This window comes from Anopheles arabiensis, chromosome 3, assembly GCF_016920715.1.
Source record: "Anopheles arabiensis isolate DONGOLA chromosome 3, AaraD3, whole genome shotgun sequence".
NCBI classification, from domain to species: Eukaryota; Metazoa; Arthropoda; class Insecta; order Diptera; family Culicidae; genus Anopheles; species Anopheles arabiensis.
In genome coordinates this window covers 93,408,840-93,429,984 of record NC_053518.1, presented here as the reverse complement: position 1 = coordinate 93,429,984, position 21,145 = coordinate 93,408,840, and the positions used below count along the sequence as shown (strand labels likewise).

At 43.0% G+C, this 21,145-nt stretch overlaps 4 protein-coding genes across 5 annotated transcripts; all 4 read right to left on the bottom strand.

Annotated features, from left to right (window-relative positions):
* Nucleotides 1-101: 101 nt before the first annotated feature.
* On the bottom strand, nt 102-4,223 carry LOC120904840. The gene is made up of 5 exons (XM_040315253.1): nt 3,883-4,223; nt 2,959-3,820; nt 1,963-2,877; nt 1,017-1,886; nt 102-944 (listed from the first exon to the last, which is right to left on the bottom strand). Exons 1-5 carry the CDS (start codon nt 4,127-4,129, stop codon nt 275-277), a joined length of 3,564 nt encoding a protein of 1,187 aa, XP_040171187.1. The 5' UTR covers nt 4,130-4,223; the 3' UTR covers nt 102-274.
* Nucleotides 4,224-4,268: 45 nt separating this feature from the next.
* Nucleotides 4,269-9,883, bottom strand: LOC120904841. 2 transcript variants are annotated; one of them, XM_040315254.1, is made up of 5 exons: nt 9,502-9,883; nt 8,570-9,422; nt 7,536-8,447; nt 6,599-7,465; nt 4,269-6,529 (listed from the first exon to the last, which is right to left on the bottom strand). In XM_040315254.1, exons 1-5 carry the CDS (start codon nt 9,746-9,748, stop codon nt 5,863-5,865), a joined length of 3,546 nt encoding a protein of 1,181 aa, XP_040171188.1. In that variant the 5' UTR covers nt 9,749-9,883; the 3' UTR covers nt 4,269-5,862. The 2 variants fall into 2 exon arrangements, with proteins under 2 accessions (XP_040171188.1, XP_040171189.1); XM_040315255.1 differs by having other exon boundaries at nt 8,570-9,883.
* A 1,558-nt stretch (nt 9,884-11,441) lies between these two features.
* Nucleotides 11,442-15,743, bottom strand: LOC120904484. The gene is made up of 5 exons (XM_040314494.1): nt 15,458-15,743; nt 14,371-15,244; nt 13,397-14,308; nt 12,496-13,335; nt 11,442-12,200 (listed from the first exon to the last, which is right to left on the bottom strand). Exons 1-5 carry the CDS (start codon nt 15,702-15,704, stop codon nt 11,537-11,539), a joined length of 3,537 nt encoding a protein of 1,178 aa, XP_040170428.1. The 5' UTR covers nt 15,705-15,743; the 3' UTR covers nt 11,442-11,536.
* Nucleotides 15,744-16,456: 713 nt separating this feature from the next.
* On the bottom strand, nt 16,457-20,119 carry LOC120901254. The gene is made up of 5 exons (XM_040308955.1): nt 20,068-20,119; nt 19,136-19,997; nt 18,160-19,071; nt 17,224-18,087; nt 16,457-17,145 (listed from the first exon to the last, which is right to left on the bottom strand). The coding sequence occupies exons 1-5, from the start codon at nt 20,117-20,119 to the stop codon at nt 16,488-16,490; spliced, it is 3,348 nt and encodes a 1,115-aa protein (XP_040164889.1). The 3' UTR covers nt 16,457-16,487.
* Nucleotides 20,120-21,145: the final 1,026 nt, after the last annotated feature.

Below are 21,145 nucleotides of genomic sequence, written 5' to 3'. Positions count from 1 at the left end.
GCAAATACCTTCACCGACTGAAACAAGTTCTATGTGTACGCGGAGATAATGTGATCCGGTAATTCCGGAAAACAGGTTTGCTAATGAGATGACACGGTGCATTGCGACAGTTCGTGATTTTATTAGGTGTTTTGCCCACTGTGTTACGATTTCAATTCTACTATTCTGGTTTATTTATGACGTAACGTAACCACAATACAGTCGTACGGTTGCAACCAATGACGATTGGGATTCTTATATGATCTTAGATTCCCGCGGCATTTTAACTGGTATGTTAATTAGTAAAAATGAGTTTTTCCCTCAAATCGTATGACGATCTTAAAGAATATGCCGACAATTCGGTTTCTACCATGTTCTCCAACATCCAATCTAAATAACGATCTATATCTGTGTACACTAGTGGAAAGTGAAGATTGCAAACTGCCGCTTTGAGCTCGAGAATGCCGCGTAGAAAATGTCTTTCGTTCGAACCGACTACTTGAATTGTCTGCAGCGATGAACCGATCAGTAGATCGAAACACTCATTATTAGGTGCTATTTCAAGCAAAATACACATCTTTCTATTTTCGATGGGAAGATTGACTGCCAAACTATCCCAACGCTTTTGACATTCAGTCGATTCAACGTACCTATTACCTGCATTGGAAAGTATGAATCGAGTGTCCTCCTCGTTTTGACCAACTGCAACTAGGCTGGATGTATCATAGCTACGTACTTCATCCAACACTGGAAGGCAGATTGGTTTAACATTTGGTTGAGATGTATCCGCCGCTCTTGCAAACTGAATCAACGCAATATCATTGCGGTAGTCAGAGCTATCGTACTGTGGATGGATGATGACCTTGCGCACTGGAATACGTTGGGTAGGGGCACCACATCCAGTTGCTGCATCGGTACAGTCTGTATGCATTTTGACGCTATTGACGCCAAATAGAACGGAATATCTGAAAGGTACAAATGCGATCGTTGATGATAAAACCATCTTCATCTCTACAATCATCTACAAAAAAACTTACTCGAGGTTATCTCCACTAAAACAAGCCGCCAAACTCACGGCGTACCATTCGCTAACAAGAGTGACTGCACATTTGCTAGACATGTTAAGGGTTGCATTAGAAGATAAGAAACCCATCCATGGGATAGTTGGAAAACTATTGAAAGACCCATTTACTGGCGGGATAGCTCCACAGTTGCTGAAATTGAACGAGCTTCTCTTGGAACCGTCCTGTAGTGGGGGCAAATCAATACGCCTAGGATCTGATGCTTTGGACACGTTAAAAAGTGGCACATTATGCTCTTTGCCCTTCATGCTGTCCACAATCCATTCCAGAAACCGGTCAACATTGGTGAACAACTCCGGAAGGTAAGGTAACTCGTTCGGCACGTTGTTGCGTAGGTTGATGCCTCTCAGGAAAAACCGCTGATCCTCATCGAACTGCATTCGGGCTTGCAGTGGTGCACCTCCATTTAGCAGCAGCGGCAATGACTGTTGACGATTGTCTGCAGCTACCGCGCACCAAGGAACAGTTTTTGTTGAGGTCAGAAACCCTTCCTGTGCTAGTTGCCGTTGACAGGTGGTCGGATTGAGTGCTGTCAACGTTTTGCTTCTCATGTCCAAGTCCTCGTTCGAGGTAACAACCAGCTCGAGCGGATTTGTCTTAAACATATCCTTAAGAAATGGCATGCAGATTGGTTTGATGTGTCGGCTGGTAGAATTAACTGGTGATGTAAGCTCAACCAGTGCGATATTATAATTAAGCGGATCGTTTGCATAATTCGGATGGATGTGAATGCTTCTAATGGTTGCCTCAACCGCTTGCACACAAGAGTCACCGACACACTGAGCTTGGAGGATAAGGTTGCTCAATCCAATGACAACCGATCGCCTAGAATGTAGAAGAACATCCATAGAATGTAATTGAAATTGCACTAGAAATATGTTAGCAAGAATGTTATGCTTACCACCATGCTTTCTGTTTCACTAGATGGGCGTTTGTTAGAAAGTATCGTTCGCTTATCAATACTCCTACACTTTGCACATGCAATTGTTTATCATCATCTATAATTGTCCGCCAACCAAACACTGTCACCATCCAGGGATAGACGACGATGGAGCCCGTTTTTGCATTCACGATGTTTGCCGTTACACCGCACGAGCTCATATTGAAGAGTTGAAGATTTTCATTCCCTGGTTCTTGCTGTAGTCTCATCCATCGAGATTTTAAAGAGCCGTTAGCTGGCAAACTTTCTGTTTGTACAAAGTCCTCCGGCTCGTTGTACCTCATGTTGTACAGTATCCAGTCGATGTATGCCTCAATATTGTTGTAAATTGGTGGTGCACGCGCATTACAGGCCTGTCCAAGCAACTCGAATCCTCGCAGGAAGTATTGCTCCTTACCACCAAACATCTTCAGTTCCTGAAGCGGTGATCCCGATATAAGCGCATTGCAATTTTGTTCGTCCTGGTTGTTCGCTATTTCTGCGCAGAGTCGTTTGTTTTCCAGATTCAACACAATGTTCTCTTGGGCGTACAGTTTCATACACTCGGCAGAGTCTAGATAGCGAACGGGAATGTTTTTGTACGAGTCTTCATCTCTTGAAATCACTGCAACGTGTAAGTTTGTCTTTGCGTTCGTTCTAAGCTCAGACGTTACAGGCAGGCAGATAGGCTTCACGTTTGGCTGGCTGGTGTCTGCTGGAGATAGCAGCTCGATGAGTGCGATATTGTCTGCAGCATTGTTTGTACCGAACATTGGATGCACAATGATCCTTTGAATACGACGCATTTGGGAGAGATGAGTGCATAGGGTAGATCCGTTGCGGTCGAAACATTCCGATTTTAAGTGTTCGTATCCAGCACCTAACAAAATGAAAGCCCTAAGTGTGGGAAGAAGTTGGTGTTTAGTTACATAGTTGGTATAGATAATGTCCCTTTAAAAACAATTCATTAGTACTTACTCAACACCGTCATTTTCGAAACAATGCGCAGGTCCAACCGCATACCAATCGCTTATGAGTGTAACAACACATCTAGTTTTATACTCATTCGGCGCTCTGACAAATCCAAGCCAGGGTAGTGTCCAATTAGATCCGCCAGGATGAACAGTAGATGATTTCACACCGCACGTCTGGAAGTTGAACAGGCGTAGCTTTTCTTCATAGTCTATATCCAACACGTCACTCTCAAACGATAGCACTCGCTGATCAATGTACTGCTTAATCCATTCCAAGTGCTTTGCCACATCGGTGTAGGCCGTGTACTTTAGCGGATCGCATAGCGTCGTGTTACCTCGCAATGGAGTGAAGGACACCAAGCCCCTCACGAACCATTTGCCACCCACCTCGAAGAACATACCGCCACCGCTATCTCCGTTGCATGCACTTACACCCTTCTGTCCTTTCCCACAGAACATGTCCGACGTAAGGTGAGTTCCAAACACACTACGATCACTTGCAATGCACGTCAACGCATCCGCCACACCAATCAAGGCCTGTTTGAGCCGCTCCGATACAACGTCCTGCTCGTTTAAACCGAAGCCCACAATCGTTCCATTTTTACCAACGATTAACTCTTTCTTGCTGTCCATGGTCCACAAACAAACAGGTTGCACGTATTTCGTCATCGTGATGTTGGAGCTAAGCTTGATCAACGCAATGTCGTTGATGATGCTGTTTCTGCTAAACCCAGGGTGAAGTATAATTTCCCGTGCCCCAAGCGTCTGTGTATATTCGCTTGCTTCTTTCAGATTGATTTGTCCCACGTGTACTAACACGCGAGCCGCCGGGAGCACACCTCGTCGAGTATGCACGCAATGAGAAGCTTAGGAAGAGGAAAGCAATTTCATTTGTATTTCATTAGTGGCAAATGGTATATCAATATACCTGTGAGAATAGTGTCCTCGTCAAGGATCGATCCACCGCAAGCGTAATCCGTCCTTCCGGTCATGTTATGGAAGACCGCTGCATGCCACGGCCAGTGACCGGCCTTGGCGTCAATGCCATTATGGATGAGGTAAACCGACTTCACTTTGCGTCTACCGCACGTTAACCGACTCTCTTGGGCCGTCGTTAGATATACTACACACAATACACCGTAGAGTAGTGTTACTCTACTAACTAAGTAAAGCATTATGGTTACAATAAAAACCTTAAATCTACTATTTGTTTTACCGAGAGAATTTTAAATGTGCGCACTCAACCGTTTCCAACTAGCAAGTGTTCATTTAGCAGAAACGATCGACGTAGATCGCTATCGCAGCAAAACGTAGAACACATTTCTCAGCTACACAAGTATTAGTGAAACGTTGCAAAAGCATTTCCTGGCTATGAAAAAATGCAATGAACGAGTATTCAGTGTGAACTGGTAAAGCCCAAAGCAGATTGAATGATGGTCCTTCCATATATTACGTACTTCTTGTTGAGGTATGTTAAAGCTTTATTATTTAATTCTTATTTATTATTATTATTTTCGAGATGAGGTTTCTAAAATACGTTCAATACTATTGCCCCTTTAATTGTGTGCACGCAATGGGATGCTAGAAAAAAGTTAATAAAACAACATAAACTATGTATTTAACTAAAATCTAGAATATTTTGTTTTATGACATTCCTGTGAGAATGGTATTCTCATCTAGTATGGATCCACTGCAATCGTATTCTGCTTCTGTCGATGGTTACGATGAAAGATTGTTAAATGCCACGGCCAGTGATCGGCTTTAACGCCATTGAGGATAAGCTAATCTGACTTCACCTTACGTCTACCGCACGCTTAATGATGTTCCTCGTGTCCACATGCATACAATAGGAAAAAACAGAAATGTTTCTCACAAATATAAGTGTACCATTTGAAGCGTTTATAAATGGCACTAGATCACACTGTGCCGTATCAAGAATGCTAGCGATCGCCTTTGGTGATGATCGATGAAGTAGACAAAAGAATAAAATAATTTTCTCATTATATTCGGTGGATGTTGAATTTGGTAAATAGCCTAAACTGGTTCCAATCGAGACAAAAATTCGGATCTTTGAATCTTCATCGCGTACAGCAAAATCATGTTATGCAAATTAAAAAGCTTCCGCATGAAGAGCGAGCAAAACCGGTACGATCGCATGTGGTTGATAGCATGTAAGCAACATCATGTGTGTTAACAACATTCCGACTAGCAAGTCGTTTGCAGCGTAGGCATTGATATTAATCAACTAAGTGAAACATTCGTCACCAAAACAGCTTTTCAGTGTTCAAACAGATGTCTAATGTTACGCACAACCATCCAACTAGTGGCATTTAAGTGATGTTTCTTTTATGTGTTGAATCTCATGAAGCTTAGATGAAGTGTAACTACACAAAGATCGCCAAATTGGTTGGTATTTGTTTGAAGATGATGATGATGATGATTGGTTGTAAATGGGAAGCGCGTATTTAATCTGGCGTAACTACGTCCGTTTGGTTATTTAACACTTAATTCGAGTCCATGGAATCACGGTAATATATGAATAGTAAATCACTAACAATCAATTCAATGTGAATTCTTTCGTTGTCTGCCCCTACACCATACACGAGGCACGACAGAGGGAAAGGGGTTTTTTCATTATGATCTTGACATTGCTAAACAGTTCCTTGTTCATTAATTCTAATATTAATATTACGCTTGCTCTCTTCCAAAGGTTCGTTAATGGGATATACGATATTCACGATATTATTAGGTTTGTTGCCATTCGCGGTTAGAATTTCCTTTTTTCTGATTCATAAGTGTGTGATGTGTTTCATCTTTTGTATTTTAATTGCTTATCATACATTATAATAAAAAGTTGTTTACGTTAACAATTGTTTTCAGACTATTTGTCTTAAAATTGATAACGTATTCAATAGAAAATTAGTTTTTCCCTCAAATCGTATGGCAATCCAAATGGATTGAAAACTTTTTTCTGTTCTTCCATATTATTCAATATCCAATTCAAATGATTATCTATATCGGTATATAATAGTGGAAAGTATAGTGTACATAAATTCGGCTTGATCGCAAGGATACCGCGTAGAAAATGTCTTTCGTTCGAACCGACTACTTGAGTTGTCTGCAGTGATGAACCGATCAGTAGATCGAAACACTCATTGTTGGGCGCTATTTCAAACAAAATACACATCTTTCTGTTTTCGATGGGGAGTTTGACTGCCAAACTATCCCAACGCTGTTGACATTCAGTCGATTCAACGTACCTATTACCTGCTTTAGATAATTCGAACTTAGTGTCGTCTATATTTTGCCTGACTTGCACTAAGCTGGATATATCAAAGCTACGTACTTCATCCAACACTGGAAGGCAGATTGGTTTGACATTTGGTTGAGATGTATCCACAGCTCTTGCAAACTGAATCAACGCAATGTCGTTCCTATGGTCAATTCTATCGTACTGTGGATGGGTGATGACCTTGCGCACTGGAATTCGTTGTGTAGGGGCACCACATCCAGTCGCTACATCAATGCAGTCTGTATGGGTTGTGACGCTATTGACACCAAACAGGATCGAGTATCTGAAAGTTTATTAGAACATGATTCCGAATCCATCATCAAGCAACGTCGATTGTTGAAAAAACACTTACTGTAGGCTATCGCCATTATAACAACCTGTCAAGCCCACGGCGTACCATTCACTGATTAGCGTAACTGCACATTTGCTAGGCATGTTGGAGGTTATATTTGATGTTAAATACCCCATCCACGGGATAATTGGATAACTACTGGACGACTCATTCTTGAGTGGCTTGATTCCACAATTGCTGAAATTGAATAATCTCCTGCGGGAAGCGCCCTGTATTGGTCGCAAATTGATTCGTTTTTCTGTAACTTTGAAGAGTTCGGTCTTCGGCGATGCTTTATACTCCTTAAACTCCATGTTGTCCACAATCCAGTCGAGAAATCGATCGACATTGGTGAACAGTTGCAGGTGTTCAGGTAGCCTGTACGGTATATTGTTGGGCAAATTAATCCCTCTCAAAAAATATCTAACATACTGATCGAACTTCATTAAACCTTGCAGTGTTGCCCCTCCATTTAGTAGCTGCGATTGTCCTTCCCTGTCCTCATCGATTACACACCAGGGCACGGTTTTCGTCGACGTAAAGATTCCTCTCTGTTCCAATTTCCGTTGGCAAGTGAACGGGTTGAGTGCTGGTAGGTTTTTGCTGGTTACGCCTTCTACATTATTTGTATATGAAACAATCAGCTCAAGCGGTTTATTGTTTTGCAGTTCTTTGAAGAATGGCATGCAAATAGGTCTTATGTCTGGATTGTGAAGGTTTGCCGGCTCGGCAAGTTCGACTAGAGCGATATTATGATTAAGAGGGTCTTGAGCATAGTTAGGATGTATCGTAATGCTCTGTATGCTAACCCTAACAGGACGTTTGCAAGAGTCACCGACACATTCGCTTTGTAGGGCAAGATAGTATAAACCCAAATAAACTTCTCTCCTACAATGTAAAAACGGAAGGTTATTATGATCGAGTAATTTCCAAGATTTCAAAACAAAACCGTACTTACCCCCATGCTTTCTGTGACACTAAATGGGCATTTATCAGAAAGTACCATTCGCTTATCAGTACACCGACATTATTGATTTGTATTTGCATGTCCTCATTCATGCTATACTCCAAGCCAAGTACTGTCACCATCCAGGGATTGACGAAGACGGAACTGTTTTCAGCATTTGGGATGTGCGGTATACCACACGAGCTCATATTGAAGAGCCGAAGCTTTTCATTCCCTGGCTCCTGCTGCAGTCTTGTCCATTTTGATTGTAACGTTTCGTTTTCTGGCTTACTTTCCTCTTCAGCGATCTCTATCGGTTCGTTGTACCTCATGCTGTACAGTATCCAGTCAAGATAGCTTTCGATATTGTTATAAACAGGCGATGGCTGTGAAAAACAACCAAATCCTCGCAACTCGAGTCCCCGCAGAAAGTACCGCTCCGTACCATTGAACAGCTTCATTTCCTGGAGTGGCGCTCCCTGTATCAGTGCAATGCAATACTGCTCATCCTGCTTGTTTGCAAGCTCTGCACAAAATTTATTATTTTCGAGATCTAGCAAAACCTTACGTTCGGCGTACTGTCTCGTACACTCGTCCGACTCCACATAGCGGACGGGAAAAGTTTTGAAAGAATTATCTGTCCTTGAACTGGCCGCCAAGTGTAGGTTTGTTTTTGCGTTCGTTTTAAGCTCGGGCGTCACAGGCAGGCAGATAGGCTTCACGTTCGGCTGGCTGATGTCCGCCGGGCTCTGCAATTCGATCAGCGAGATACTTTCCGCAAAATTCCTACGATCAATCTTTGGGTGTAGGATCTCTCTTTGAATTTTTCTTATTTGTGATGCTTGCGTGCATGTAATAGCCCGATTGCGATCATAACATTCTGATTTCGAGTGTTCGTTGTTGCTACCTAACACAACAAAGAGTCTTTTTTGAGACAAAACACATACAAAGACAACATCAGTGGGATAAATTATATTAGGTAACTAAGTAACAGAACAAAGCCAAAGTAACAAAGTAACAAAGCAACATAACAAAGCCATACTTACTCAACGCCGTCGTACTGGAAACAAGGTGCAGGTCCAACTGCATACCACTCGGTTATGAGTGTGACAACACATCTGGATTTGAATTCATTCGGTGCTCTGACAAATCCGATCCAAGGCACTGTCCATCTCAGACCACCCTTTACAAAAGTAGATGATTTCACACCGCACGTTTGGAAGTTGAACAATCTAAGCCTTTCTGCATGGTCTATATCCCTTTCGTAGTGCAGCACTCGTTGGTCAATGTACTGCGAAATCCAGTCCAGATACTTGGCCACATCGGTATAAGCGGTGGGCTTCTGCGGGTCGCACAGTCCGGTATTTCCACGCATTGGGGTAAACGAATGCAAGCCCCTTACGAACCATCTGCCCCCAACTTCCAAGAACAAACCTCCGCCTCTATCTCCGTAGCACGCACCCGCAACCGGATTTCCTTTTCCACAAAACATATTGAATGTTACGTGGGGGCTATATGCTGGGCGATCACTTTCTATACAGGTGAACGGATCCACCACTTTAATCGTAGCTTGTTTTAGCTGATCCGATACAACATCCTGCTCGTTCAGACCAAATCCAGCGACAAATCCAGTGCCGTCTATAATCGTATCCAGCTTGCTGTCCATGGTCCACAGACAGATGGGCTGTACGTACTTTGTCATCGTTATGTTAGAGCTCAGCTTGATCAGAGCAATGTCATTACGGTAGCTGTAGCTACTAAACCCTGGATGAAGTATTATGTCTCGCACACCGTGCATTTGTGTGTATTCGCTTGCCTCGTGAAGACGGATCCGTCCCACGTGTACTGACACACGAGTCGGAGAGACCATACCGCTCAGAGTATACATGCAATGAGATGCTTGAGAATAAAAAAAACCGTTAACAGTTATGCCACGTGAGTTATGGAGCTACAGCTGGTGTCACAGTCATCAATGTACCTGTGAGAATAGTATTCTCGTCCAGGATTGAACCAGCGCAGGCGTAATCCGTTCTTGCGGCGTTGAGATAGAAAATATCGGCATGCCACGGCCAATCACCGGCCTTAGCGTCAATGCCATTTTGGAAAATGTATGAAGACTTCACTTTAGGTAAGCCACATGACAAACGATTATCTAAACTAAGGGTTTGCGATATAACATGAAGAAAGCTAAGCACTTCAAACACCCATTTCACTGAATACCACATGGTTAATAAATCAAACACCCAAATTTCACACAAAACCTTGAACAGAAAACACTAGACCACACCGTCCCGTTGCAAGGTTGTAAATGATGCTCCTTAGCCGGGTTCGGGAAAGACACTGAGAGTTTAACCTAATGTGCTAATTTTGGCTATCTTGTTCTCAAGCTCTGTCTAATGTTGTGTGTATGCTTATTATTGCTAAAGCCCAAAACTGGTTTTAAAATACACGGAAACATATAATTCCATTCCGTAGCGCTTCATCGTTCAATGTGAATGAGTATGTGTGTTTTTATTCAGAAGGAACGGTCAAGGCGTAAGGCCTTGAAAAAAAAAAAAACAGTGTTGAAATATGCAAATACCAACCAGCGGACACTATCAAATCAGCCTTCCGTCCAGCCAATTGGGTAGCGTCAGAAGTCCGAGCCTAAACTTTTTTTATTAATTAAAAGAACTTTACACCACGGCATAAGATTGTCACTCCAGCGTATGAGAAGGTACATTAACATCAGCCAAAAAATGTTTACATAAAACATATATAAATGTTCTGAATGCCTAAGAAGTTGAACATTTCAATCTTTCTATGGAGTGATTTGCTAATCTTCTTCAAAAAATCTTGATTCAGCAAAAATATTCCTTTTTTTCACGCCACGCCTAAGTTGCATGAATGAAGTACTGAGAGGGAACGAGAGCAAAAAGCGATAATCGAAAACAATCAACTTGGCACTAAAAGTGTTAAATAAACATCACAACTGTCGGTTAACTCTATGGTCGATTGGCCTCATCAAAAGCGACGCAGAACCAAACGCATCAACTCTCTGGTACTCTCCGATTCTCCCAAAGTCAAGGTCTACGGTGAATCAAACCAGTTTATAAATGCTGACCATCGATCAGTTGATCTCGTAGCATACACACATGTGCAAGTGAGACGACAAAACGAAGAGTAAGTTTGGGGGAGTGCTGTGCTGTGCTGTGCTTCGGTTTTTGGTGCCAGTCACATCATTCTCATCTCATCGCTGTTCCCCGTAGCGATGCTTCGCCAAAGACTGGTAGAGTCATCAGTCAGCACTTTGCCATGCGGATAAGTGTGTCCTATTTTGTTCATTCTCCAACTTTATACATTTTGATTTGTGACACTTTGACACACTACACTTTGTGACTTTCTGACTGACAAAGAGACAATATAACTTTTTCTGACTGACTAAGACTAAAGCCGGTCTCGTGGTAGAGTCGTCAACTCGTATGACTTAACAACATGCCCGTCATGGGTTCAAGCCCTTCATGGACCGTGCCGCCATACGTAGGACTGATGACTATCCTGGGGAGGGGGGTGTAATCCATAAGTCACTGAAAGCCAACCCTCCACAAGTGGGTACAGGCAGCCCTTGACCGACAACGGTTGTTGAACCAAAAGAAGAAGAAGAAGAAGAAGAGCATATAAAAGAGGAAAGACGAGAAGAAATAGAGCGATGTGTGAAACAACATATACAGAGCATTGAAACAATAGAGAGTCTTCTTCTCATTTGGCGAAATCGAGAATGAGGAATCGCTCCATATGGAGCTGTGGAACATGTTGTGGGGTACACACAAACTACACATTATTGTCTAAATTTTTAGTGGGAATTGTAAAAGCTGTCGAAATTGTATACTTTATAGTAACGGATTGGAGCGGCCAATCTGCTGTGATAAAAAAGGGGAGGCAATATCGAATAATTTGAGGTTTTGTGCAACTTAGAGTTTTTTTAATTTCCTACGTACTTATACTTTTGCTTGTCTTACAAAACTAACGTTCCATTACTTTTCGCTAAAAATAAGTTCCTTTCGCGGATCAAACGACAAACCTGCTGGATGCCCCATTGTTTCCAATATCCAATCCAAATAGGCATCAGTGTTTGTGTAAACTATGGGATAGTAAATGCTACATGTTTTTGGCAAAATTGCTGCAAACCCGCGCAGAAAGTGTCTCTCGCTCGATTCAAGTCTTTGCAGGGAGTGAAACGAAGCGCCGCGGTACGTACGGACACATACATCTTCGACCGTTCGTCTGGGAATCACACAATGCTTCGAACTGTTTATAGTGAATCGCACCTTAACGTCTTGCCACCGGGTTTGACACTCGGCCAGGTCCATGTATCTATCATCTACGTAGATAATTGAGTATGTAGCTACTACGGTAGAACCAAAAGCAGCCATTACGAGGCTTGATGTGTCATAGCTACGAATTGTATCAATGATCGGCAAACAGATGGGCTTCACATTTGGCTGAGATGTATCCGCAGGGGTGGCCAGCAAAGCCAGAGCAATATCGTTGTCATAGCTGGTTGCGTTGTACTGCCGATGCACGAATATCTTCTGGGTTACAATCAGTTGAGTAGGAGGAGGGAATGAATCAGAGCTATTATTAGCTGAAGAGTCCATCTTAGCAGTATTAGCATTGTCTCCGAATATTATAAAATGTCTGAAATCAGGAAAAAAAGATTTCTAAGTAAATATCCATAAAAAACAAGAACCTTCCCGACTAGTCAAATATTTAGGAAATAATTGTAAACATATTATCCAAAAATTTCCTAAATTCTGTGTTTTCGATAGTTTTGTCCATACGGATTGGCGATGGAAGTATATCTATGTAGCAATGTGAAGCTGTTGTTGCGCTAGGGTTTAAATATTATTTTCCTGAATCATATGGGATCACTGTGGCAAGGTAAGTCAAGCGTACATAAACACAATCCTTAAAAGTGCACATCCTTACTTACTCTTGAATATCGTCGCCGAAACAGTGTGCTGAACCAATAGCGTACCACTCGCTTATAAGTGTCACCGTACATTTGGTCACATTGAAATACGGTGCATTGGTTGAGACAAGTCCTAGCCATGGTAAAGGATGCATGCTTGATGATTTCCCGCAATTTTTCATATCGAACAATGTCCGCTTTGATGCGTGCTTTACTTTCCTCAAATTCACTCTTTTATTCCCCGCATTACCGGGGAATGAAGTTTGCCATTGGTTTTCTCTCATGTTTTCCACTATCCAATCTAGATCCGCCAACTCGAACGTTCCAAACAAATACGGACCGTGCATTAGGCTGAATCTTCCTGGCTCGTTTACATCCATACCATAGAGAAAGTAACGAGTGCGTCCTTCAAACCGTACCGGCATCTGCAACGGACTGCCTATGAAAGAAGCCAAAGGCGTTTGTTTGAACTTATCCGCTTCGATTGCACATGAGGTGGTTGATTCGATGGAGGCGGTAATTCTCTCAGCAAGCAGTCGTTGCTGGCAGCTGAGGTTATCAATGACAGATAGCTTTTTGCTTTCAATGGCAAATGGAGTGCCCGGATTTGACGATATAACCACCTCTGTGGATTTGTTACGATGCAGCTGGTTCATGAAGGGCATACAGATCGGGTTAATGAACGGATTTTTTAGATTAGCTGGTTCAAGAAGCTCTAGCAATGCATACAACTGTCTCGGTTGGTCGGTTGGAGGGATGATTATCCTCCTAATTTCCACCAGCTGGTGTGTTGGTTCGCATTCTCTAGTGTAGCAGTTTATGGATAAATCAGGGTTATACTGGCCCAGCAAAAGAGATCGCCTGAAACGGAAAACAGACGCATCAAACATTGGACATTTTCACGCTATGTTAAAGCACTTACCAAACAGCACCGTTTTGTACACTACGTTTCGGGGTCAATGCATACCATTCGCTTATGAGCACTGCTATACTTCTTTCCGTAGGGTACGCATCGGTGACAATTTCTACCGTTTCTAAGAATCCTATCCACGGCATGACAGTTACCTGTCCCAAGTTCTGGTTGCGCGTGCGAGCTAAACCACAGCTGTTCATATCGAACAGATGCATTTTTTCATTTCCCGGCTGCTGCTGCAACATGCTCCATTCCATTTCGAGAGTTTGTTTAGCTATGCTAGGTTTTGAATTATTCACGGAATCCACTGTAGCTAGTATTTCGTTTCTCATGTTATATAATATCCAGTCCAGATATTCATTAATGTTGTTGTATGCTGGTGGTGTTCCTGATGTACAAGCGAGGCCTAATATTTCAAACCCACGTAAGAAGTATCGTTCCGATCCCCCAAGCGAACGCAACTGATGTAATGGAGCACCACTCTTCAGGGAAACGCAGTCCGGGTTATCATTGGTTGCCGTTCGTGCACAGAATCTCATGTTTTTCCAACTGATGGTCAACCCTAAGTCAGCGTACCGATCCATACATTCTTCTGTGCTGGTTTGGTGTACGGCTTGATCTCCATATGTGGTCGTTCGCCTTGAGTAGGTTGCCACGGATAAGTTGGTCATCTCATTTGTTCGTAGCTCTGGTATAGCTGATATACAGATGGGCTTCACGTTCGGCTGTGTTGTATTGGCTGCTTCCAGCAACTCAATCAGCACTATATTATTCCCAAAGTTATTGCTATCGTACTTCGGATGGGTGATAATTCTTTCAATCTGCACCGTTTGGGTCGGATAAGTACATTGTGTGCTTCTATGACGATCGAAACATTCTGATTTTGTCGATTCCGATGGTCCTCCGAGTAGAATAGATCGTCTATTAAGAAAAGGTGTTTAAAATTTAACTGTACACAATGACGCTGGTAAAAGCATACTTACTCGATACCGTCGTTAGCAAAACAATGAGCAGGGCCAATCGCGTACCAATCGCTTATTAATGTCACCACACATCTTGCACTGCGGAGATTGTCAGCAGCTCCAGACAGGATAACAAATCCAAGCCAGGGAAGCGTCCAGCTCGATCCATCATTGAGCATAGTTGAAGATTTCACACCGCAAGTACCAAAGTTGAACAGTCGTAGCTTTTCCTCATAATCTATATCCAGTACGTCGTTCTCGAAGGATAGCACTCGCTGATCAATGTACTGGGAAATCCATTCTAGGTACTGGGCCACATCGGTATAGGCGGTGTACTTGAGTGGATCACACAGTCCGATATTTCCACGCAGCGGACTAAACGACACCAAGCCTCTCACAAACCATTTGCCACCGACTTCAAAGAACATACCGCCACCGCTATCTCCATTGCACGCACCCACTCCATTCTGTCCTTTTCCACAGTAGATTTCGGATGTAAGATGCGTACCGAACACTACGCGATCACTTGCAATGCACGTCAACGGATCGATCACACCAATTAAAACCTGTTTGAGCTGCTCCGATACAAGATCATACTCGTTTTTACCAAATCCCACGATGATTCCGTTTGTGCCCTCGATCAACTTCTGATTGCTGTCCATTGTCCATAGGCAGACGGGTTGCACATACTTGTTCATCGTTATGTTCGAACTCAGCTTGATCAAACCAATGTCGTTGATAATACTCGAGGAGCTGTACTTTGGATGTACAATAAGTTCATGCACACCGTAAATTTGTGTATATTCGTTCTCTTCCTTGAGGTTCGACTTTCCGAGATGAACAGATATCAAGTTTGTGGGTAATATTCCGCTCGATGTGTAGATGCAGTGAGCCGCTGGATGTGGGAAAACAAGAAGATTGAATGTTTCATAAACTTATACAGAATGGCAGGTAGCAGATTCAGATTTAGCATATATACTGAAGCGACGAAATGACATAACAGGATAGTTAATGTGCTCAAATTATTAAATGAAACAGAGTAAAATAATGTACAGTAAAATAGAAGTAGTCGCGGATTATTAGGCAAATATGCACAACTTCTACTTACCAGTGAGAATAGTGTTCTCGTCAATAACCGCTCCACCGCAAGCGTACTCATTCTGCTCGCCCTTTCGATGAAAGATCGCTGCATGCCACGGCCAGTGACCGGCTTTAGCATCAATGCCATTATGTATAAGGTATGCCGATTTCACCTTGCGTCTACCACACGTTAACCGATTCTCTTGAGCAACCGTTTGATAGGTCACCCACAACAAACCGTAGAGTAATGCTACCTTTTTTACAAAATAAAACATATTCTCTAAAGGAATGTGTACTCGTATGTACCAATGCAAATATACGTCTATGTTCAACCGCTTCCAAACAGTGAGTATTTCTCTACAACAAAACGACCGACCAAGACCCACCCAGCCTCAAAAACAAGTTCCATGTCACAGATCGTAAATCCGGAATCGGCTAGATGTGGCAACAGGTTTTTGATAAAATACATTTACACATTTCGCTTCTCTTCTTCGTCATCCTTAGTTTCTCTTTTTCGATGGTTTATTTCCTTATCTTTTTAGCGTGTTCTATGTTGGCAGAACGCATGGCAACGCAGACCATGCTGGTCATGCTGAATCTTATTTTTTACCATTTGATTTATAGGCATTAATGCCCTGGTCAGGGTGGCATCATACTTAAAGGTATATTTGGACGGACCTGCTGGATGGATGCACTCTTAAAATGCGGGATGAGCTTGATTTAGAACATGAGTAAATGTACTTAGGTGCGTCCTGTTGTTGTATTCATTAGATGCGACGGCTCTTATAAGGCCGAACGAAATCGATTCCCAGCGGGGTCGTCATAACAGTATAATGGTTACACCAATAAGAAGAAGCGAAACTTGAAAACCATTCGAACAATCTTGTAAACAATACATTCTGAAGGAGATGTTGATTATAGCTACTCATATCGACACACAAAAGGAACCTCATAAAAAAATAATTCGTTTTTCTTTCGGTATACGCGTGAATTGCAAACAAACTGTAGTAAAATGTGCCATGCATTTCAATTGTTGTGTATTAAACCTAGCATGTTGATTAGTAAAATAACAGTGTTTCCCTCAAATCGTATGGCAATCCAAATGGATTTGAAACTTTTTCCATCTCTTCCATATTATCTATTATCCAATCCAGATGACCCTCTGTGTCCATATACACTACTGGATAGTGTAGCTCACACAGTAATGGCTTGATCTGAAGTATGCCTCGCAGAAAGTGTCTCTCGCCCGAACTGGTCTGTTGAATTGTCTGCAGCGACGATCCAATCAGCAAACCGAAACATTGCTTGTTTGGTGATAGTTTAAACGAAAAACATATCTTGCTGTTGTCAATCGCAAAGTTGACTGCCAAATCATTCCAACGTTTTTGACACTCGGACGATTCAACGTACCGCTCACCTGGGTTGGGATTGATCAAGTAAGCACTTCCTGCGTTTACTTCAATGGTAGCCAACCTGGATGTTTCATAGCTGCGTACCTCGTCCAGCACGGGAAGACAGATCGGTTTGACATTTGGGTCAGATGTATCCAACGCTCTGGCAAGATGAATTAACGCAATATCGTTTCGATGATTAACACTATCGTACTGTGGGTGGATGATGACCTGGCGCACTGGTATCCATTTGGAAGGATCGTCTAGACATGTTGCTGATTGAATGCATCCCCAACGAGTTTTACCATCCAGTAGTATAGAGTGTCTAAAAATTGCGAAGCAAATAATATCATTGGTTAGTGTTCTACCAGCAAATCAAATCAACCGTACGAGGATCACTTACTCCTTACTATTGTCGCTGAAACATGCCGCCAAACTCACAGCATACCATTCGCTTATTAGCGTGACTACACATTTTTTCGGTGTTTTATTGGTCGCATTAGAATACAAGAAACCCAACCACGGGATAGTTGGATAACTATTGGACGACTCATTCGCAGAGGGCATGATTCCACAGTTGCTGAAATTGAACATTTTTCTCTTGGAAGCGTACTGTATTGGTGGCAAATTGATACGCCTATCCGTGGCCTTGGTCAAATCGGTCTTCGATTGTGCGTTGGGCTCTTTGCCTTTCATGTTGTCCACAATCCATTCCAGAAACCGATCAACATTGGTGAACAGCTCTGGTAGGTACGGTAGCTCGTTCGGAAGATTGTTGCGTAGGTTGATGCCGCGCAGAAAAACTCGCTGATCCTCATCGAACTGCAATCGGGCTTGCAGTGGCGCACCTGCATTCAGCAGTAGCGACTGTATACGATTATCCTCATCAACTGCACACCAGGGCACGGTTTGCTTTGAGATCAGAAACCCTTCCAGTGCCAGTTGCCGTTGACAGGTGGTTGTATGGAGTACCGTCAGTGGTTTAATTTTCATAACATGTAACTCATTCGATGCAACAACTACCTCAATCGGTTTTTGGTTCTGCAGTTCGCTGAGGAATGGCATGCAGATGGGTCTGATGCTTGGATTGAGAAGGTTTGCCGGTTCAGCAAGTTCGACCAGCGCGATATTATAACTGAGCGGATCTTCGGCATAGTTCGGATGAACGATTATTCTCCGAATTGCTGCCTCAACTGCCCGAAAGCAAGTGTCGCCGGCACACCGTTGCTGAAATATATAGTTAAACTGTCCAAGGACAACCGAACGCCTGTGGAATGGAATGGAAAGAAAAGTAGTGAGCGTGTACTTTTGAAGATACGAAATGGAACGTTGTGCTTACCACCATGCCTTTTGTTGCACTAGATGAGCGTTTGTCAGAAAGTACCGTTCGCTTATCAACACTCCTACACTATCGATGGGCGGTAAAGTGTCGAAACCTAAAATGTTCTCTGCTCGGATTATCGAAACCAACCACGGAAAGATGATGAATCGGCCTGCTGGTCCATTAATGAATTCCGGTATTCCGCAGGTGTTCATGTTGAATAGACGAAGCTTTTCATTCCCTGGCTCCTGCTGCATTTTCTTCCATTGAAGTTGTAGCGACTGATTTTCTGGTAAACTTTCTATTCCAGAAGTTTCCTCCGGATCGTTGTACCGCATGTTGTACAGTATCCAGTCGATATACGCTTCGATATTGTTGTAAACGGGCGGGTCTTGCGAACGACAGGCCAGCCCAATCAGTTCGTATCCCCGTAGAAAGTATCGTTCCGAATTGTTGAATATCTTCATTTCATGGAGCGATGCGCCTGGAAACAGAGGAATGCAATTTTGGTCATCCTGCTTACTCGCAATTGCTGCACAGAGCAGTTTGTTTTCCAGAACCAACTCAATCTTCCGTTCGGCGTACTGTCCGGCACACTGCACAGAGTTCACATAATCAACGCGAATGTTTTTGGTAGAATATTCTGCCGTTGAAAATGACGCTACCGATAAGTGTGTATTTGCGTTCGTTCTAAGCTCGGGCGTAACAGGCAGGCAGATGGGCTTTACATTCGGCTGGGTTGTATCGGCTGGACTCAGCAGCTCAATCAACGCGATATTGTCCGCAAAATTGTTTGTACCGAATTTTGGGTGGCGTACAACTCGTTGAATTCGACGTGTCTGTGAGGGATGCGAACAAACGGTCGACTCATTTCGATAGAAACATTCCACTTTGGGGTATTCCCGATTGCTACCTAGCACAACGAAAGCTCTGTTGGTGGAAAAGAACTCATCAATTTAGTGTTTCCTAAGGGTAAAAGTAAAGCAACACTTACTCAACTCCATCGTTCGAAAAGCAATCTGCTAGCCCGACAGCGTACCATTCGCTGATGAGCGTTACAATACATCTGAACTTAGCTTCGTTCGGAGCTTTGACAAAACCAAGCCAGGGCAGTGTCCATCCAGCCCTATCGTTGAGAACAGTTGAGGATTTCACACCGCACGTTTTGAAGTTGAACAGTCGTAGCTTCTCCGCATAGTCTATGTCCAGCACGTCATTCTCGAATGATAGCACTCGCTGATCAATGTACTGGGAAATCCATTCTAAGTACTGGGCCACATCGGTATAGGCCGTGTACTTGAGTGGATCACACAGTCCAGTGTTTCCACGCAGTGGAGTAAAGGACACCAAGCCCCTCACGAACCATTTACCGGAGATTTCAAAGAACATGCCGCCACCACTATCTCCGTTGCACGCGCTCGCCCTCATCTGCCCTTTGCCGCAAAACATGTTCGACGTCAGAACAATTCCGAATGCTGTACGATCACTTTTTATGCACGTCAACGGATCGACCACACCAACCAACGCCTGTTTCAGTTGATCCGATACAAGATCATGCTCGTTTTTGCCGAATCCAACGATCGTTCCGTTTCGGCCCACAATCAAATCTAGCTTGTTGTCCATAGTCCACAGGCAGACGGGTTGCACGTACTGGTTCATCGTAATGTTGGAACTCAGTTTTATTAGGGCAATGTCATTGTTGAAGCTGTTTCTGCTAAACCTCGGATGAAGTATTATTTCCTGCACACCAAGCGTCTGCGTGTATTCACTTGCTTCCTTAAGATGGATTCGTCCCACATGTACTGATACACGAGCTGCAGAAATCACACTTCTTCGACCATGCACACAGTGTGATGCTTATAACAAATAGTCAAACGATTTGGGTGAGTTCTCATGAAATGGAGGTATATTTGATATGCATCTTACCTGTTAGAATAGTGTTCTGATCAAGGATGGAGCCCCCGCAGGCGTAATCCATCCTCCCGGCCGTTTGATGAAAGATCGCCGCATGCCATGGCCAGTGGCCAGCCTTCGCGTCGATACCATTGTGAATAAAGTATACCGACTTCACCTTGCGTCTGCCACAGGTTATCTGATTCTCTTGTGCTCGTATTTTTGACAGCAAATACAGAAACCCAAACAAGAGAAGAAACTTTTTCAGCGAACAATGCATGATAACAAAATAAATTTTACAAATTGCACTCAAAAACGCTAAAATATTTGGCGAACGGAAGGCGCCAGGCTGCACAGCACCGCCACAAAGCTGTAAATGAAGACTGTTCGCTTCTTTGCCGATGGCTAGTGAATGCGATGAAAGAACAAACCTAATGTGCTATCTTGCTTCAAAGCTCGGACCAATGTTGCGTGAATGTTTCATTTTGTTAGAATTCAAAACTGGTTCCTAATCGAATCAAAAGTTCGGGTCTGTGAATTTTTAGCAAGACCGCCAGACACAGTCTATCATGAAACAAACTTTGAAGCTTCCGCGAGAAGAGCAACTTTATGATCGCTTGTGGTTATCAGCACATAAGCATCATCAGTGGTTTGACAACATAGCGACTAGGAAGAATGTACCGGACAGCAGCAAACCAGTTTGTTTTTTTTCTTCTTCAGATTTCTCTCTTCTTGAGGGTTGGGTTGGCCTTATAGTAAACATGAGTAACTTTGCGGCTCTTTTGAACCTGCTTTTGAAACACATTAGCCATGGTATTGCTTTTTGCAGCCAAATTAAAATGCTTAAAACCTCTTTTCAACTGAATCTATGATTACCCAATTGGGTGAGTATTCAAAGTGGGATAGACAAAGTTAAATAGCAATGGGTTTCTTGTTCTTTGGTTCAACAACCGTTGTCGGTCAAGGCCAGCCTGTACCCACTTGTGGGCTTGGCTTTCAGTAACTTATGGATTCCCCCCATAGCAGGTTAGTCAGTCCTACGTATAGCGAGGACGTTTTCCCCATTGGGGGCTAGAGCCCATGACTGGCATGTTTTTAAGTCGTACGAGTT

Bases quoted from the DNA above. Each gene is read 5' to 3' on its own strand.
- LOC120904484 (XM_040314494.1), bottom strand. From the start codon at position 15,704: ATGTTTTATTTTGTAAAAAAGGTAGCATTACTCTACGGTTTGTTGTGG. The intron at 15,245-15,457 runs GTAAGTAGAAGT...TCCCACATCCAG, and splicing joins CGAGAACACTATTCTCACTG to CGGCTCACTGCATCTACACA. The intron at 13,336-13,396 runs GTAAGTGCTTTA...TTTCCGTTTCAG, and splicing joins GTACAAAACGGTGCTGTTTG to GCGATCTCTTTTGCTGGGCC.
- LOC120904840 (XM_040315253.1), bottom strand. From the start codon at position 4,129: ATGCTTTACTTAGTTAGTAGAGTAACACTACTCTACGGTGTATTGTGT. The intron at 3,821-3,882 runs GTATATTGATAT...CCTCTTCCTAAG, and splicing joins CGAGGACACTATTCTCACAG to CTTCTCATTGCGTGCATACT. The intron at 1,887-1,962 runs GTAAGCATAACA...TCTACATTCTAG, and splicing joins GTGAAACAGAAAGCATGGTG to GCGATCGGTTGTCATTGGAT.
- LOC120901254 (XM_040308955.1), bottom strand. From the start codon at position 20,119: ATGGATTACGCCTGCGGGGGCTCCATCCTTGATCAGAACACTATTCTA. The intron at 19,998-20,067 runs GTAAGATGCATA...ATTTGTTATAAG, and splicing joins TCAGAACACTATTCTAACAG to CATCACACTGTGTGCATGGT. The intron at 19,072-19,135 runs GTAAGTGTTGCT...TTCCACCAACAG, and splicing joins TTTTCGAACGATGGAGTTGA to AGCTTTCGTTGTGCTAGGTA.
- LOC120904841 (XM_040315254.1), bottom strand. From the start codon at position 9,748: ATGTGGTATTCAGTGAAATGGGTGTTTGAAGTGCTTAGCTTTCTTCAT. The intron at 9,423-9,501 runs GTACATTGATGA...TTTATTCTCAAG, and splicing joins CGAGAATACTATTCTCACAG to CATCTCATTGCATGTATACT. The intron at 7,466-7,535 runs GTAAGTACGGTT...TTTACATTGTAG, and splicing joins GTGTCACAGAAAGCATGGGG to GAGAGAAGTTTATTTGGGTT.